This window comes from Pelophylax lessonae, assembly GCF_965119305.1.
Source record: "Pelophylax lessonae genome assembly, chromosome: 9".
Lineage (NCBI taxonomy): Eukaryota > Metazoa > Chordata > Amphibia > Anura > Ranidae > Pelophylax > Pelophylax lessonae.
Genome location: NC_138776.1, coordinates 214,966,603 through 214,985,736, shown reverse-complemented (window position 1 = coordinate 214,985,736; position 19,134 = coordinate 214,966,603). Strand labels below are relative to the sequence as shown.

The 19,134-nt window shown below is 40.3% G+C and overlaps 1 protein-coding gene across 3 annotated transcripts in view; it reads right to left on the bottom strand.

The window, feature by feature from the left end:
- SYT15 (synaptotagmin 15) overlaps positions 1–19,134 on the bottom strand; it is a 142,134-nt gene that overhangs the window by 77,457 nt on the left and 45,543 nt on the right. For all 3 annotated transcript variants that reach the window (XM_082268501.1, XM_082268502.1, XM_082268503.1), the window contains 2 exons: positions 6,934–7,076; positions 3,095–3,390 (listed from right to left, as the gene is read on the bottom strand). In XM_082268501.1, the coding sequence (XP_082124627.1) occupies positions 3,095–3,390; positions 6,934–7,076 (439 nt within the window). The remainder of the gene's footprint in view (positions 1–3,094; positions 3,391–6,933; positions 7,077–19,134) is intronic.

Sequence of the window (19,134 nt, the reverse complement as noted above, 5' to 3'; positions counted from 1 at the left end):
CCAGATTCCCTTCGTCGTCTTTTATGGGGCCAATGTGTTTTGGCCTCGCTTTCTTACTATTTATATACTTAAAGAATTTCTTGGGTTTTTTTCTTACTCTCTTCCGCTATATGTCTCTCGTGTTCTATTTTATCCGCCTTGATTTCACCTTTACATTTCTTATTAAACTCTTTGTAATGATTGAATGCTGTCAATAACCCCTCAGCCTTGTATTTTTTGAAGGCCTTTTCTTTAGTATTAATATGCAGTATTAATATGCATTTTTATGTTGTAGTTTAGCCACCCAGGGTTTAGTTTTGCTCTTTTAAATGTATTTCCCTTTGGAATGCACTGGCCAATCCCTATGTTTAGTATGCTCTTGAAGCACTCCCATTTTTCCTCAGTGTTCTTTGTTCCCAGGGTTCGATCCCATTTGATATTTTCTAGCCAAGAGCGCAGTTTTGGGAAATTGGCTCTTTTGAAATTCAGTGTCCTTATATTACCCTTGTGTTTTCTGTTACTATGATTAATACTGAAACTTATTGACCTATGGTAATTATTTCCTAAGTTGCCCCGTATTTCTATATCCGTGAGCAGGCCTGTATTGTTGGTAATCAGTAGGTCAAGTACCGCATTGTTTCTTGTCGGTGCGTTTACCATCTGACCCATAAAATTGTCCTGCAAAACATTTAGGAACTGCTGAGCCTTGGATGAATGCGTGGTTCCTTCTGCCCAGTCTATATCTGGATAATTAAAGTCCCCCATTATAATGACATTTCCCATCCTTGCTGCCACTCCAATCTGTGAAACGAGGTCCGCCTCCCCCTCCTCCCTCTGGTTGGGGGGCCTATAGCATACACCCAATAATACTTTCCTCATAGTGCCTTCCCTTTGAAGTTCTACCCATAGGGATTCTACCTCATCCATAGCTCCATTATTAATATCATCCCTCATATTTACCTGTACATTATTCTTAATATACAGACATACCCCTCCCCCTTTTTTACCTTCTCTGTCTCTGCGATAAAGGGAATGGTCGCCAGCCAATTATGAGAGCTCTTGAACCAAGTCTCTGTAATCCCCACAAAATCTAAGTCCTCCTCATACATCAGCAGCTCCAGCTCTCCCATCTTGTTGGCCAGGCTACTAGCATTGGTATACAAACCTTGTAATTTTGATCAGATGCAAACTATATCCTCATTTGATGTTGTTTTTAGGCTGCTCTTGTGATCTTTCCCCATACCCACCTTGGATTTAGAAACTCTGAACAGCCTACCGCTAATGTCCCCATTTGTGCCAAAAGAAAGCTCTATTTCTGGGGAAAAAATGATATAAATGTAATTTATGTACAGTGTTGCATGACTGCACAATTATCAGTTAAAGTAACACAGTGCTGTATCATAAAAAATGGCCTGGTCATGAATGATGGGTAAATCTTCCAGAGGTCAAGTGGGTAAACTATAAGCTGAGTTTAAGAAATATACAAAACAATTTAAACAAATCCCTATTTAATAATCTGACCACAGTATACTCAATGCTGATTATGAAATAGAAACATTGTGGCCAACCATTCATGGCATGGAGCCTCTCTTCTACCACAATAAAATTGTGAGTATAAAGGATCTCTTTGTCTTAGTCATAGTTTATTGCAGTTTTTATTCTGCAATCATACATGCTGTTTTCGGAATAATTAAATGCCATCTATTTAATCCCTGCAAATTAAACTGTAGGTTAAACATTTTATTAGATTTTTTTTTAAATTTCATATAAGAGAAGAGTTAGAATTTCTGTCAGGCTTTCACTACTTTCTGCGATTCCTTTGGGAAGATGCCCTTATATGTTTTATCCCTGTGACAATAGAAAAGGAAATGAAGGAAACAGGCATCCCTTAGACAAGACAGCACAGACAACCATTCGGATCTCACAGAGGTTCTACCCTTTCACCTTTCTACTACAAAAAAAGCATAGAACCAAAAGTGTTTAAACATAGCAACCTCTCCTATGTCTCCTTCAATTTAAAGTGTATGTAACCCTAATAAATAATGTCACTGCCAGCCCCTCTCGTGCCTCCAGCCATAATGCACAGTGTAAGTATTTTTTTAAAATCAATGCCTCTAAATACCCTTTTTTCAGAGATCTTTAGGCCGGTTATTTGACTCCTGGACGCTTTCCTGCTCGATCCAGGGCTACAGTGGGAGGGGCCGATATCTGACGTCAGTTGGAGAGGTCATGTTACCGCTGTGCTGGCCACTCAGCCCCTCCCGCTGTAGCCCTGGATCGGAGGTGCAGAGTGGCCGGGAGTCAATTGACCAACCTGAAGATCTCTGAAAAAGGTATTTAGAGGCTTTGTTTTAAAAAAAAATACTTACACTGTGCATTTTGGCTAGATACACACAAGGGGCTGGCAGTGACATTATTGAAAGTTTATCTTTCTACTGATAGTGGCGGGGAAGGGGGGGCAGAGAAGCAGACACAGACTTGGAGCTGACAGGCAGGGAGGGGGGGAGGCGGAAGACAGAGGCACGCAAACTGACCACGGTGACAGGGCTCAGCAACCATGATTATCGTGGTCAGTACAGAGAGGGGGTACACAAGAACTGGCAGGATCACCCAGGTTTTTTACAGTTTAGCAGTGCTTTAAGTGGGCCGGTATTCACTGGTACTCAGTACCGCCACTTCCAAATATGGCTCTTGAGCATACCGCCACCTTTCCATGCACCTTAGCGTACCAGTACGCTCATTTTGGACATCTGCGCCCTCAATTGCCCCCCCAAGAATATTTCCCACTCCAGAGCCAGACCAGTCACCACCAGTGAGTCCCCCTGCTCCGGAGTCCCAGCCCAGGCAAGGGGGGGGGGGTGCTCTGTGGGGACCCTGATGTGGGGTGGGGTGGGGGGGGCGACAAAATTTATAGTCTATAATAGAGTAACGGCACCTCTTTTGGGTGACTTAAAGCACTGCAGTTTAGAAAGGAGCAGATTAGACAGCACAAGCACTTTGCTGTTTGCTCTGCTATAAGTAAACAGGAGCTCTTTAGGTAGTCTTGGTGAAAGGAGAACCCTTCTCCTAATAATTGTCTCAAACATATCAGCACAAGTGCATTATGTGAACATACCTGAAAAACAAAGTTTTCATCAAATTGGGGGTTCAAGGTTTTACGTTTTGTTTTTGACTGAAGAGAGCGCCTTTCATCAGGCAGAAGATGCATTTTCACAAAAGGGTTGCAGGAGTCTGAGTTGAAGTGAAGGTTCCTTACTTTAATAAGAGAAACCACCAATCTCTCTGTCTCATGTTCATACTCTACAGCAAACCAAATGCGCCCAATATTTCCTTCTGGGAAGTCAGTTTCTTCGTTATCATCTGGATATTTGTACAAAGCCGGGTTGATAGAGCCCAAAACATATGCTCCCCCTAATAATTGTGAGAGTAGATTATATTATTATATTTTCTAGAAGCCATAATTAAAACAAAAACATTAGTTACATCATCAAAGAGCAGTGATAGACACAGAGTCAAAAATTTTTACTGAAAAATGTCCTAATTAAATTGGCTTATACAATAAAGACCTCCATAAGCTGCTTATTATTCTATGTAGTAACACAAAAGGGTCCCAATTTAACTAGCTTACTTTTTTAGCAACAGCTAGAACATTACAATAGTGGTGCTTGCAATGAACAATTGACCATGTAGAGACAATGTGATCATAGAATGCCAATAAATCTGCCAAGGTTCCATTTTTTGGGGGTTCTTCAAATCCTGTTTAAAGTCAGCAAACCCGAATTTAGCTTGGAACCCCACTGAAGTCTATAGGGGGAGTGAATCTTGATGCTAAATTCTGGTCATTTTGCTAGGCTAATAGGCAAACAGTTGTCAAAAAATATATTGTAAGTTGGGCACTGTCATGGGGGACATTTAACAAAGCAAAAATTAAAAAAAATTAGGATTATTCTTTTGCTGCAACTTCAAGGGCAACATGGAAAAAACACCAATCCTTTAAATTGCATGCTTGGGAGATGCCTTTAAAGTGGTGTACACACTATAAGAAAATCGGGCAAACAATCTTCCGATTTTCCTCGTTGTTTCACAGCAAATCAGAAACAATGACGAAAATTTGTACGAAAATTCTCAAACGACAAAGGCTTTTTCTTGCTGTTTATTGTTTCTGATCATGCGCAGTCTTTCTTTTCTGATTTTTGTTCCCATACAAGAAACATTTTGGTGTCTGTCCCTTTGAGAATTTTCTTGCGAAAATTCTGAATCGGCTGTCGAAAGTTGTGTACACACTATACGAAAATCGTACGAAAATTCTTTGGACGAAAATGTTCGCCCGATTTTTTTATAGTGTGTACTAGCCTTTAATTATTTGTAGTGTTAAAAAACTATTTTCACAGACAGCAACAGCACCATATTTTGGCATCATATATTTGGATTTGTAATTGATGTTTAAACCTTTGCATTTAGCTTGACCTAAATAAAATAGCAGAACCCTAGTCTGATGAATTTCAACTTGAAAAAAAGGCCTTTTTAGGTTCTGGCTGTGACACCTGATTTATTTTATCAAGTGGTAATAGGCAAACTGTTGTTGGAACTAGGAGCCACAACAAATTTTAAAGCCATAGGAGTTCACCCTTAAAAAATAATGCACAGTTTCATACAAATTGGCCAGTAGCACAATTTAATAGTACCGTATATAAGCTTTTTTACAACACCCCCCTGAATTGTCTTTAAAGGGTTAGTTAATCTTTACCAAAAAACTGAGGCTGAGGAAGGGGGAGTGACTAGCCTCTGAAACGCATTCCGATTGGTCTGTTCTCCTCTTGGTTTGAAAGGTGCTGACCAGCCTATGACTACTTGTGTTCACAGAGTCCTCTCTCCTGGTTGACAGAGCTGCCGGCTGCAGCTAAGACTACTCCATGATCTAGTGTGGGATCTTCACTATAGCCCATCAGGGCATAGACTGTCACCTCTGTCCTCCTGTGAGTTGAACCTGTTACTTATTTTACATGTTTTATACTCATTAAACTGTGCTACACCATTGGTCGCCTGACGCCTCTCTCCCCTTCCCTTCTTCTTTACCAAAAACTGCCTATGCAAATAAGAAGGTCTGTAGATAAAACAAACTGTGCAGCTTTCACTAAATTTGCTATAGGTGTAAGCCATGTATGCACCTCATAAAGCTAGAACTTTCTTCAAACTCCCAGACATTGCTAAGCATGGCCCATCTATTACTGGTCACCATCGCCAAAGCAAGCTCTTTCTCCAATTCAAACCCCCTCACATGTGCTTTCTCTCCCCTGATGCAGTAGCCCTGAGCTCAGTGTTTGAGAGCTCGATCCTGTGATGGTGGGGGGTGAACAGTAATAGTTGGCCTTGCTTAGAAACATCCTAGCAATGTCCTTTTTATTTTTTAGTCAGGCTTAATGAAGTACGTAACTGGCCTACACCTATAGCAAGGGCATTATTCAACTTTAGTCAAAGCTGCACAGTCTGTTTTATATACAGATGCCCCTTGGTAGAAATTGGCTAGCATCAGGACAGTAATGAGCATTTGAAGCAAAAAAAAAAAAAAAAAGATGCCCCATAATTTCCAGCCTGTGAATCACCCAGCCATATGCTCGCCCAAACAAAACTATAAGGCTAGGTTCACAACTGTGCAGGTTGCGGTTGATGTGTTTTCTGGGTGCGTTTTTTCCATGTTTTCAATGGGTTTTTTGATGCTTTTATGCTGCGTTTCCATTGAAGTCTAAAGCTGGATACACACTATCCAACTTTTGTGGTTAGATTTCCTTCATATTTACCTTTTCTATGTAGTGCAAGGGCCTGCCATATTGCATACAAATTGATAGTGTTTAGGTTTGACCTCATATTATATGGTTTTGGTAAGTCTGAAGGAAAAAGTCTTCAGAAAATCTTATAGTGTGTATGGCCCTTAAGAAACCAAAACCCCAACTTGCTGTGGGCAAAAAAGTCCCTGACTCTTTACAAAAAACGCACCGATTCAATACGCACAGATGACCCATAGGAAAATCATTTAAAATAAACTGTAGTGCATTTTTGCAAAACTGAAAACGAACTGCAAAACACATAGGTATGAACATAGCCTAAGGGTCTGTGTTGATTCACATTGCTCAGGTATATTTTACTGTTTTTACTATTGAAATACCCAAAGTCGAATTGCCCGCAAAGGTGATTTAAAAATATAACTGTTGCCAAAAAACAAAAAAGAAAATACTTCCTACACTTCTAGGAGACAAGGATGACATTAATGTACCTTATTGCCAGCTCCAGGGAGAATGCACTCCATACCATTGCAGAGATATAGTCTCGCAGTATTTTGAGCACCCTGCTATCCCAGGATAGAGCAGTGAGAGACGTCACCTGTGTCTCCCACAAGCATCAGAAGCCGGGCCAAGGTGTTTAAATATATACATTAAACATTTTTATGTGGTTTGGGTAAGGGGCTTTCAATAGAGTAGGCCTTCCATTTTGATGGAAAATTACTGTTTTAAAGTGAGAGGACTGGCTTATTCAGAAGCCCCTTTATTAACTCTTCCTAACCAGCTGACCTAGGTTCAAAGGTCAAAGTGCATTATGGTTACTATACAGAACTCCCACACTATTTCCGCGGGTCTGTGAACCTTGAACACACATGCTTTGTCACAAACTCATGGTAGTGGTAAACCTGAACCTTGTACCATCAGTCAAAGTATCTGAATGATCATGCTGCTGTATGGGATTGTATTGTATACCAGAAAAAGAAATCTAAAACACTGCTAATAAAAAAAAATGCACATTTACAGAGATGGGCTAGAATGACATTTTCAGCCACTAATCACAATCAGAAAGATGATTTCCATTTAAACTACAATTACTGTTTAATTGCTACACGTGATCACACATCATCATGTTTATACAAGGACTACCTCAACAGAAAATTATTAGGGAATATTTTACCCATAGAGCAGAAGGATGATCGTGGAAGGAAATCTGGAGCAGTATATGGCTCACTATCATCTTGGATACGTTCTCCATTCTGCATGCCAACCCAGTCTCTTCCATGAAACTTTGGTGGAACAATAAAGGGTACGCTTTTTACTCTGGAAGTCAACAAAAAAAAAAAGGTTTCTAAATATGACTGCCATTTTTTCATGCCAAAGACTGTATTTTGATAAGGTTTGGATAAAAAACATAGTTTATAAACTGTAGACATGCATTAACAATTCTTACTTCAAGAATGGCAGAGAAATAACTCAAATAACTTAAAGCAGAGCTCCCCTAAAAAGGGGAAAGTTTGCTTGTTTACTTTCTTCCCCCCCCGCTGCTGTCGCATTCAGGGTGTGGAGGGGGAGGAGGAGGAGGTACCTTGTTTTTGGAAGTTAGGTCCCTCTCCTCCTTCTCCCGCTGCCAGGCCATTCAAAAAGTGCAGCGCGCTTCGCACATGCGAAGTAGGGAGCCGCCTGTGAAGCCACAAGGCTTCACTCCCAGTTTCCTTTACAAGAAATGGTGGTGACAGCATTTTTTGTAAGGCAGCTGATTGAAATATCGGCTGGGGTGAAGAGACCACTGAATTCATGGACAGGTAATTGTCCTTATATAAAAAGTCAGCAGCTACAGGAATTGTTGCTGCTTACTTTTATTTTTTCTGAAGGAGTATGGAGCTCCTCTTGACTTTCTTTTAAATATAACTACTTTTTGTGATCTATATCCAAACAATGGTCCTTAAAAAAAATCATCTGTCAGTAGTCCACAATTAATTATAAGTGACTAAAGCCTAGTATATATGGGCCGAATGTCAGCTGGCATTGGCTGGTTCAATAGAAACCGTCCAATATTCGGCCGGCTTCTGTCGAATGCTCATGACTGAAAATGGTCTGCCAACTGCCCCCCTAACAGTGCCAACCCAATTGTTCTGGCAGGAGGGGGGTGGCATCCCACTAGCCACTGGGCACCAGTTGGGCAGCAGAAGGATAGCAGAGTGCCAGGCCAATAACATCACTCAATGCTCTGCAGGCACAGTAGGAAGGGACTCCAATTGGCTTCCATGACTGGCTTGTGTTCTGCAACTGATGCAGTGGTCGAGAACAGTGCCCTGTGTAATAGCTTGCACTTGGAAGGGAATCCTTCCTATTTCTTGCCCTGTGTGATTGCCTGAATCTCTTGTGCTGTGAGTCCTGCCGAGGGGTCAATCCTTCAATCTGTGGCAGTTGTTCTGTGCTTGTTGAGTCTTGCCCTTGAGGCTTATACATGCTACAGTAATCTGGTATCTTTTCCCCTCCCAATGAATTCACAGGAAGGAGTCTCCTTCCTTTGAGGACAACACCAAAAGAAAGCCAGAAACCCTTGCACATTCTATGTATCTGTCCTGTCTTCCCTGGAGGACAATTTAGAGATTACTTTTTGCACCATAAAGGAGTTTGGCTGAATCTTGAACTGTGCTTCAACTCTGGGCATGATTCTGGACATGGGTAAGGCTAGGGTGTTCCTTCTGCTGCAAAAACTACAGAGACTCAGGGTTCATGTTTATCTGCTGTTCTCTTACCGGTGGGCATCTCTACAGAATGTATGCAAGTTATCCATGTCATAGTCTCTATGGTTCCATAGGCAGTTCTGTATGTGTAATGCCACACCCTAGTTCTGCAGTGGGAAATTCTAACCAATGGGACATATCACCCTTATTCCTGCACAAACAGGTTCGTGTGAGTTGTCTAGTCAGGTCCACTCTTTTTTGGTGACCTCTTTCTCCATTGCTGCTGACTGGCAAGTTCTTTCTGCCCCTTTATGGGATAGAGAGGGGTGATGGGTCGACTGCCAGGGCCTGTGAAAGGGATCTCAGTTGCCTATCAATGTCCAGGAACTATCAGCAATAAGGATCTGTCTTTCACATTGGATTGAACTCTTTTTGGATAATCCACTGAAGGTCCAGCTAGACAATGCCACAGCAGTGGCATATCTCAATTGCCGGGGCTGAACAAAGAGTCCTGCTGGGTGGAGCTTCATGTTCCAGCCCTTTTCATGCGTTACATTCTGGATGTGGAAAACTAACAGGCAGACTACCTCTCTAGTCATCAAGGTCTAGACCAGGGATGTCTAGACCAGGAGTGTCTAACCTGCGGCCCACGGGATATGATTGCGATGAATGTGGCCCAACACAAAATCGTAATCTTCCTTTAAATTGTTGATTTTTTAAGGATTTTTTTGTAAACGTGTATTAGCAACTTAGTGAACACATGCAGCCAATGAAAACTTTGACAGCTTCTCTTTACCGGACTTTTATAAGTTTTATCTTCCCAAAGAAAAATATCCCACTTTTCACAACCACGCCCTATCCATGTCATCAGTTTTAAGCAGCATATATATTTGTGAGCAACTATTTTCAAGGATGAAGCATGGCGATGGGCAAAATTAGAACCAAAATATTTTATGAGCACCTTGAGGATTCATTGAGCATTGCTACTACTTCCATACATCCATTGAACCAGATATTGATGCGTTAGTTTGTCAAAAACAGTGTCAAATATCGCACTAGTTTTATGGTGCCCTCTTATACTTTCATAATAAAGAATATTACAAATATTACACTATATCAGTGATTGTTAGCTTGCAATCTGCCTGACTTTTTCTACCCATCAGCCATACCTATTCTTAGTGCATTTTATGTGTGCCCCAAGACAATTCCTCTTCTTCCAATGTGGCCCAGGAAGGACAAAAGGTAGGACATCCCTGGTCTAAACCAAGGTAAGCCAGGTTTTGGCCAAGGTGGTCTACTTTAAAGGACCTCTGGTTATACACTCATTGGAATGTATCTTCTTCACCCAAGGTGTTATGCATGTTACTCCGCCTGCCAGACTTCCAATGTTGTTGTGGAACCTGACCGTCTGCATAAACTCCCCCTTGAGAACTTTTGGAAAATTCCCTTCCTGACTCTTTACCAGAAAGTGGTCCTTTTGGTAAGCATTACCTTTGCTTGTAAGGTTTTGGAGTTGATGTCCTTGTTCAGTAAGCTCCCCTTTTTGATTTAACATAAGGATAAGGTGGATCTTCAGCCTCTACTTTTTTTTCTACCAAAAGTGGTGTCCACATTTTACCTTAACATTGCCCTGTCTTCTCTTTGCCCACAACTAATTCATCCCAAGGATATTGCACTTCATGCTTTGGATGTTGCTTAGGCCAGTTTACCTTTCTGATATGGCCTCATTTCATACAACAGTTTCTTTCTTTGACGTCACGGAAGGTCCATGCAAGGGGTTGGGGGCTTCTTTGCCTACTATCTTGAGATTGATTAGGTAGGGTATTGTTCAGGATTATGCCATAAAACATCAGGCTCCTTCTTTCCCTCTTACAGTCCATTCTACTAGGGCAGTAATGTCTGGGGTTTATCGGGTCATCTACAAAATCACCAAGTTTTACAAGGCTGATGTTGCTTCATCTTCGAATGCATGTTTTGTCTGCAAGGTTTTGCAAGCAGCAGCTAAAGCAAAGTTCCAGACATTTTTCTGTTTATTAAAAGTCAGTGGCTACAAAAAGTGTAGCTGCTGCTTCCAATAAACACACACTCACCTGTCCCACGATCCAGCGATCCTTGATTCTCTCCCTCGGCTCTCCCCAGTGCCGGCATTGCTAGTGTGGGCATCTGGCTGTGACAGCTTACAGCTTCACAGCATGGTGCACACTGCGCATGCGCAAGTCAGGCTGGGCGGTGTGAATGGTCTGGCAATCTTCTGGGACCTGTGACGTGTCCCAGAAGATTGCAGGAAGGGAGAGGGAGAGGAGAACATCTGCTAAAGCCACCTAGGTGGCCCAAGCAGAAGTGGGAGCAGGTACCTGTCAAATCTAGGTACCGCCCCCCCCCCCCAAAAAAAAATGGCATGCCAAATGTGGCATGTCAGGGGGTCAGGAGTCCTTAAAGCGGAAGCTCCACTTTTGGGTGGAACTCTGTTTAAGCTGTTTTTTTTTTCTTTTTTTATTCTGGGAGCTTTATGCTATTTCTGGTTCTTCCATCTCACGATGGTCACTGCTTTGGGATGTCCCTGAAGTCTAGAATCAAGGACCAGGCTGTGTTCTTTATGAACAAAAGAGAAAATAGGATTTTTTGTACTCACCGTGAAAAGGTGAGTACCTTGACTGAAAAGGACTATGAAGAAACAAGATTGAATAAAATTATTTCTGGAGGTACCTAAGGTCTATTGGAGGGGCATAAATAGGGTGAAATTCCTCTTTCAAAAATAAACTAAATGGATTAATTATCTTCAAACTCTGAAGCCCAAATGTCTCAATATCTAATTGGACATCAATTGTTTTATTAGCAATGCTTAATTTATATATATTTTCTGAGGGCCCTTAGGTTTAGATTGTGTTTAATATTGTTCGTCATTGGTCTTTTTATGGGTTTTTTTTATTTATACATGTATTTTATTATGTGTTTTTTTATACATTTTTATATTATATGTGTGAACATGTATAATGAATTAATTTGTTTTCATATTTTAATTTACATTGTTACAATATTTTATTTGGGGAGCAATATGTGTTAGACCTTTTTTGTATTTTTTATAGAGTAAATATACATCATGCATTTTATATATTATGTATATATGTCTGTTCATTATGCTACAATGGTTTTCAGTGGATGGGCATTTGATGAGTTAATGAGCTTGCATACAATTGATATTATTTGGCTAGTTTTTAGTTTTTAAGTTTTAGTTTGTTTACTATTAAGTGATACAGTTTTTTTAAATTTTCCTGTGTGAGGTCTGTGCTTTGCAGCTGGCTTGTGTGAGTTTACAGCTCCAGGGATCCATCCATCAGGGATAGGCTGAGAGTATTTCTAGGCAGTGTTTCCAGTGTTGGGTATCCCCCTTGAAAAAGCCAGCACAGATGAAATGCATGTAGTGATGGGAGCTGTAACAAATTTTTTCCTGCAAATTTGTCTTGGTTGAATTCAATAAAATATAGGTGGCATTATTACACTAGGGAAGTGCTATCCACATCTACGTATGTCTGGGAGACTAATTGCTGGAGGAGAAAGCTGTGTCCTAAGCTGTGTTTGCCTAATTTTATTTGTTAGGCAAGCACTTCGGTAAGTTCATTTCATGACTGCAGTGGAGGGCACTTGTTGTTGAAAATTTTTTTCCTGTATTATTACAAGGTGGAGGAAATTTAGGGATCATACACAATTTGTTTGTCATCACATATATGTTTCTATTACATTTGTACTATTTTATCTGCTTTATGTATACTACTATTTATTATCACTTTCCTTTTGAATGGTTAATAATTGTTTTAGAGGAACTAGGGCACAGTACAATGAAACAATAAATAAATATACCTTCTTATAGAAACACTTATACAATGCAATTGCATGACTTTGCCTATTGATATTCTAAATAATTCTAACAGCCTTGACAGTATGTTCTTCTTCAGCAGTCTAAATTAACAAAAACTGAATGGCTAATCAAATGTGAAAACCAGACTAGTTGGCATAGATTGTAGGACATGTGGAGTTAATCTCATTTTATTGTAATTTTGTGCTACCTTTAATTGATGTAACGCGAAGTTAAATCTTTTTTGTTTCCTTTTTTTTTTTAACTGTATACAAAGATAAACCGTTATATATTTCACATTCCGCCAGTCATTACAGTGTCGACAGTTAAAGAAAGTCAACAGTCATAGCGCAATATTAGTAATTAAGTATTTACTCTTACACACAATGAGGGAAACAAAAGATAAACATCATTACAAGGGGGTGAAAACAGCAGTGGATAACTCATCTTCCTTGGGTTGGGGAAGCTGAAAAGTGGCCATTGTGTGAGGGGGATATAGATTTGTTGTCTTTTAGCAGTCCATGGGGATGTTGTGTAGTGTAAAAAGATTGGGGGAGAAAAGAGATTCTGAGAGTTAGGGGAAGGGTAGAATGGGTGGACAGGAGGAGTGGGGACCTGTACGTCTGGTGCACCATGACTGACCCTCCTGCCAAATCCAGAGTGTTGTATTAGTTCACTAATGGCCCACAGATGCCGAGTATTTTAGCCCATTTCGATGCAACTGAAGCTCTTGGGAACCTGAACAACAGTCAGTGTTTACTTTGTACAGTTGTATGCTCTAATGTATGGCTCTTAGAGCAAATCAGGCTCTGCTGAATGTTCCCTCTGTAGGGAGGGGACATGCTGGCAGAAGGAGAGAGCAGAGTTCATTACTTCACTAGGGTGGGGAGATGACACCATTGCATTCCCTAATTCTATCAGAGAAAGTGGTGTTATAATCCTGGCTGTGCTGCCTGTCAGAGACCTATGAATCACAAAAGCAGCTGATCTTTTGACAGATAAATTTGGCCATATACACTAAATGGAGTTCAGCTTTACAAGGTCCAGCCAAAACATTTTTCAAAGTTTTGGATAGAGTGGGGAAGGGTCAGGATCTCTGTCAGGTTTTAACCACTTGCCGACTGCCGACAGTAATCCTACTGCGGCACTGGGGCTCCCCTGAGTCCAGCGACGTAAACCTACATTGCTGCACTCCTAAATCTAATGTATCAGACAAGGCCTAACAAGCAAAAGTAATCAGGAATGCCCTGAGATAGCTGGGTCAGTCAAAACTCAAGAAGACGGGAGACCTTGTAAATATAAAGCGAGTGCTGCTTGAAAATGTGGTTATCAAAAATGTTACAACATTGATACACAGTATGTAACGGATCAACCGACACCCCGACTGGGTACCTCAGTTGACGGATGATCCTAGTGTTTCCGAAGGGCTCCAAGCACTCCACCAGACGCCATAACCACCTCAGACCCCATGAACCGCCACAACTTGGTTGGGGTCTCGCCTACCCACCCTGGACCTATGACAAGGCTCCAGGTTCCAGTGGGTGAACCTCTCTTTCCCCAGAGAGTGAAGCAGGAACAAGCTCTTACAAGAGCTTATTGATTATTCAAGGGAGTATGAAGAGCATAGCAATCCCTCGTAGCAGATTCCCCCAATAAGAGACAAGACTCTATATTGAGGGGGAAAAGAACTCCAGGTTTAATGGTACAGCTGCTCTTTTATACAGTTTTCCCCCACAAGGTTACCGCCCAGGTGGGGAACAGGTCATGAAATTCACAATCCAATAAAAACAGAGTTTTACACTCCCATACAGTGTACACAATCCCTCCCCTCTTTCTAATTATCATAGGCAGATGAAATCTTATACAGGAACAGAATTAACCTAAACGAATTACCTAGCCATCTGGACAGAACAATGCGAGGTCATTAACATTTAACAATGGAACAGGCACAATCCACATTCCAGCTTAATAGATAGACAATAGGAATAGACCCCGGTATCAGTCTGTCCGTCTCCTACACTCTAGTACATAGAATACACATTATCTCAATACACAAACAATACGAAAAAAAACCTGTCTGACATTGAGGGACATGGAATATACACATTATTTAGGAGTCACAGACTTCATGGCAATGGTCTACAACAGTCTAAGTCTCCCAGTGTAAAGTGGGATTAAATCTTCATATTTCTATATGAAGATATTACTGACAAATATTATTGTCCCACTTGAAGCCATCCAAACCATTAAGTATCTGTTTTTCACTTCCAGTGACGGTGAGTACCGTCACACAGTATATATACAGTGCCTTGCGAAAGTATTCGGCCCCCTTGAACTTTGCGACCTTTTAACACATTTCAGGCTTCAAACATAAAGATATAAAACTGTAATTTTTTGTGAAGAATCAACAACAAGTGGGACACAATCATGAAGTGGAACGAAATTTATTGGATATTTCAAACTTTGTTAACAAATAAAAAACTGAAAAATTGGGCGTGCAAAATCTTCAGCCCCTTTACTTTCAGTGCAGCAAACTCTCTCCAGAAGTTCAGCGAGGATCTCTGAATGATCCAATGTCAACCTAAATGACTAATGATGATAAATAGGAAAAAAGGGGAAATGGCCCGTGGGACTTTATATGAGGTGTGTACCTATGCCTGAAAGTAGAAGCTGCAACCAAATGAGATAAATGAAAAATAAAAATAAAAAAGAGTAACTTTTATTACAGTAAATTGGAGGTGCATAAAATACATGGTAGTGTATCACATATTGTATACATCGTAATGGTACAGTGAATCACAGTCTCATCAATATAGCCATAAATATATATGATAGTAAATGAGTATAATGCATCTTGAACTGACGCGTTTCGCGAGATACACTCGCTTCTTCAGAGTAAATGCATAAGAAATATGTCAAAAAAGAAAGAGACATGCTTATATTGGAGAAACGGCAAACAAAAAACAATGAAGTAAAAAATATATAATATATATATGTAAAAAATATTCTGTAAATATGAGGGACTCAAGAAAGAGTGCCAAATACTTACAGACCAATGTATCTGGAGTCACAAAGGGCTAACTGGGGCGGAGGCGGGGAACGCCTGACCTGGGAGCTGAAGGGTCCAACTAGGCCAGGCCAACATGGGAGCCCATGGTAGATAGGAGACGGATGAATGTAGTGGGAGGAGACTATATCTTCCAATTCTGTCATCGACTGTAAATAGATAATATCGTATATAGTGTATAATACTAGATATAATTGTCACATGTATAAGTGATAAAGAATATGTTCAATATTGGAATAGTCAATGTTAAAGGTAGTAGTAAGGATCAAAGATAGGAGAATTAATGTAGCAAAAAGGTTAATATAAGATACATAAGAATGGGTGTCAGACATGTGTTAGTCAACGAATGGAGGGGGTATGTTGGTGAGTGTGCTATAGAGAGTGTGGTGTGCTTCCAACTCTGTCATAGAACTGTAAATTAGATAGTGTGATGTAAATGAAAAATAAAAGTAACAAAGGTGGTCAATAAAATAAAATAGTCCATAAATAATGTGATGATAATGTAATGGAAATAAGATGAAAGTAATAGAGTGAATGTACAGATTGCTAGGGAGTGCTAATAAACAAATGGTAGAGATAGGAAATGAGTGAGGGGGAATAAGTGAAAAATGAATGAACACCTCTAATGAGTGAAAGACAGTATACAAGCGGTTGTGGTGTAGATAGTGCTTGCCGTGTTGTGAATGGCTGATAGCAGGAAAGAAATGTGAGGACGTGAAAAGGGAGAAAGGGGTGTCCCAAAAAGCGATCTATCCATGGGTGTCTCAGGCAGGCCGACACCATAGGACCCTAGCGTCATGCTGCGGGCGGAACAAGAGGTCTAACAGGGGCATCCACCGACCGTGACCAAAAAAGGGGGGAGAGGGACGCAGACCGCGACCTCACCCCTGCCGTCCGCAGATGTACTAGCACGCAGCGGCGTGGTGACGCCGGGGGAGGCGTCGGAACCCCACGCTGGAGGTGCGGCATGGCGCCGATGTATAGGTGGCCCTGCCCGACGTGAACGAAGGGCGGGGTCAGCAAGGGAGGAAAAACCTCCCTCTTCATACATCGCAGCTCACGGGACAGACATCAACCACCCCCGCCACACAGCAGCCCAAAACGAAAACCAGAGAGAGTAAAGTGTCCAGTGTGAGAATATCACACTAGGCAAATATTGAAAAATATGTAAAATTTAGATTAAAAATAAAAAATAAATAAAAAATATAGAAAATTTGATAAATAATAAAATAGAAAATATAAATAAAAATAAAATGGAAATAAAAAAATGAAAAATAAAAGGGAAAACAGAGAAAATGTATAATGAAATTAATAAATGCAAGAAATAAATTAAATGAATTGTAGTAATATAGGTTAATATACTATAAATTGATTGGTATAAAATAACAGCCGCAATGGAAACAGACCATAGAAGGGCACAAGTGGCTGTCTTCCACCCGAATTCAATAGACAAAGAGGGGTATATGGTCTGGTAACATCAGTAACACACCTCAATCCCGATATATGCAAAGGAAAAAAGGGAAAATGGCCCGTGGGACTTTATATGAGGTGTGTACCTATGGCCTAAAGTAGAAGCTGAAACCAAATGAGATAAATGAAAAATAAAAATAAAAATAAAAGAGTAACTTTTATTACAGTAAATTGGAGGTGCATAAAATACATGGTACTGTATCACATATTGTATACATCATAATGGTACAGTGAATCACAGTCTCATCAATATAGCCATAAATATATATATCATAGCAAATGAGTATAATGTAATCCACCTGTGTGCAATCAAGTCTCCATACCAATGCACCTGTGATAGTCTCAGAGGTCTGTTTAAAGCGCAGAGAGCATCATGAAGAACAAGGAACACACCAGGCAGGTCCGAGATACTGTTGTGGAGAAGTTTAAAGCCGGATTTGGATACAAAAATATTTCCCAAGCTTTAAACATCCCAAGGAGCACTGTGCAAGCGATAATATTGAAATGGAAGGAGTATCAGACCACTGCAAATCTACGAAGACCTGGCCGTCCCTCTAAACTTTCAGCTCATACAAGGAGAAGACTGATCAGAGATGCAGCCAAGAAGCCAATGATCACTCTGGATGAATTGCAGAGATCTACAGCTGAGGTGGGAGACTCTGTCCATAGGACAACAATCAGTCGTATGCTGCACAAATCTGGCCTTTATGGAAGAGTGGCAAGAAGAAAGCCATTTCTTAAAGATATCCATAAAAAGTGTCGTTTAAAGTTTGCCACAAGCCACCTGGGAGACACACCATACATGTGAAAGAAGGTGCTCTGGTCAGATGAAACCAAAATCAAACTTTTTGGCAACAATGCAAAACGTTATGTTTGGTGTTAAAGCAACACAGCTCATCACCCTGAACACACCATCCCCACTGTCAAACATGGTGGTGGCAGCATCATGGTTTGGGCCTGCTTTTCTTCAGCAGGGACAGGGAAGATGGTTAAAATTGATGGGAAGATGGATGGAGCCAAATACAGGACCATTCTGGAAGAAAACCTGATGGAGTCTGCAAAAGACCTGAGACTGGGACGGTGATTTGTCTTCCAACAAGACAATGATCCAAAACATAAAGCAAAATCTACAATGGAATGGTTCACAAATAAACATATCCAGGTGTTAGAATGGCCAAGTCAAAGTCCAGACCTGAATCCGATCGAGAATCTGCTGTTCACAAACGCTCTCCATCCAACCTCACTGAGCTCGAGCCATTTTGCAAGGAGGAATGGGCAAAAATTTCAGTCTCTCAATGTGCAAAACTGATAGATACATACCCCAAGCGACTTACAGCTGTAATCGCAGCAAAAGGTGGCACTACAAAGTATTAATTTAAGGGGGCTGAATAATTTTGCACGCCCAATTTTTACGTTTTTTTATTTGTTAAAAAAAGTTTGAAATATCCAATAAATTTTGTTCCACTTCATGATTGTGTCCCACTTGTTGTTGATTCTTCACAAAAAAATTACAGTTTTATATCTTTATGTTTGAAGCCTGAAATGTGGCAAAAGTTCAAGGGGGCAGAATACTTTTGCAAGGCACTGTAGATAAAGGTTTTAAAATTTGAGTTCTGTCTCAACTCTGCACTCAGCTAAACCACCAATGACCAAATGACTATATACATTATATATATATATATATATATATATATATATGTATATATATATATATATATGTACATACACACGTACAAAATACATGGAAATGTTTTTGGCAGCCATGAAGAAATACTGTAAAGTAAGAATGCTTTCAGAAATATAGGTTTTAATTGTTTATTTTTATCAATTTACAAAATGTAAAGTGAGTAAACAGAAGAAAAATCAAAATCAAGTCAATATTTGGTGTGACTACCCTTTGGCGTCAAGCCAGCATCCATTTTTACACTTGCACACTTTGTACACTTGCAGAAAGTCAGAGATTTTTTAGGATTAGGTGTATGATTAACCACTTATGCCAAGTAGGTGCCAGTGATCATCAATTTCATATGTAGGTTGAAACAAAGTCATTACCTGAAAAAACAGGAACAACTGTGTAGGAGTTCTAAAACTGGGTGAGGAACAGCCAAACTCTGCTACTAAGGTGAGGTTGTGGAAGACAGTTTTATATCAAAGGTCATACACCATGGCAAGACTGAACACAGAAACAAGACACAAGGTAGTTACAAGAAGGTCTCTCCCAGGCAAAGATTTCAAAGCAGACTGGGGTTTTAAGATGTGCTGTTCAAGGTCTTTTGAAAAAGCACAAAGAAACAGGCA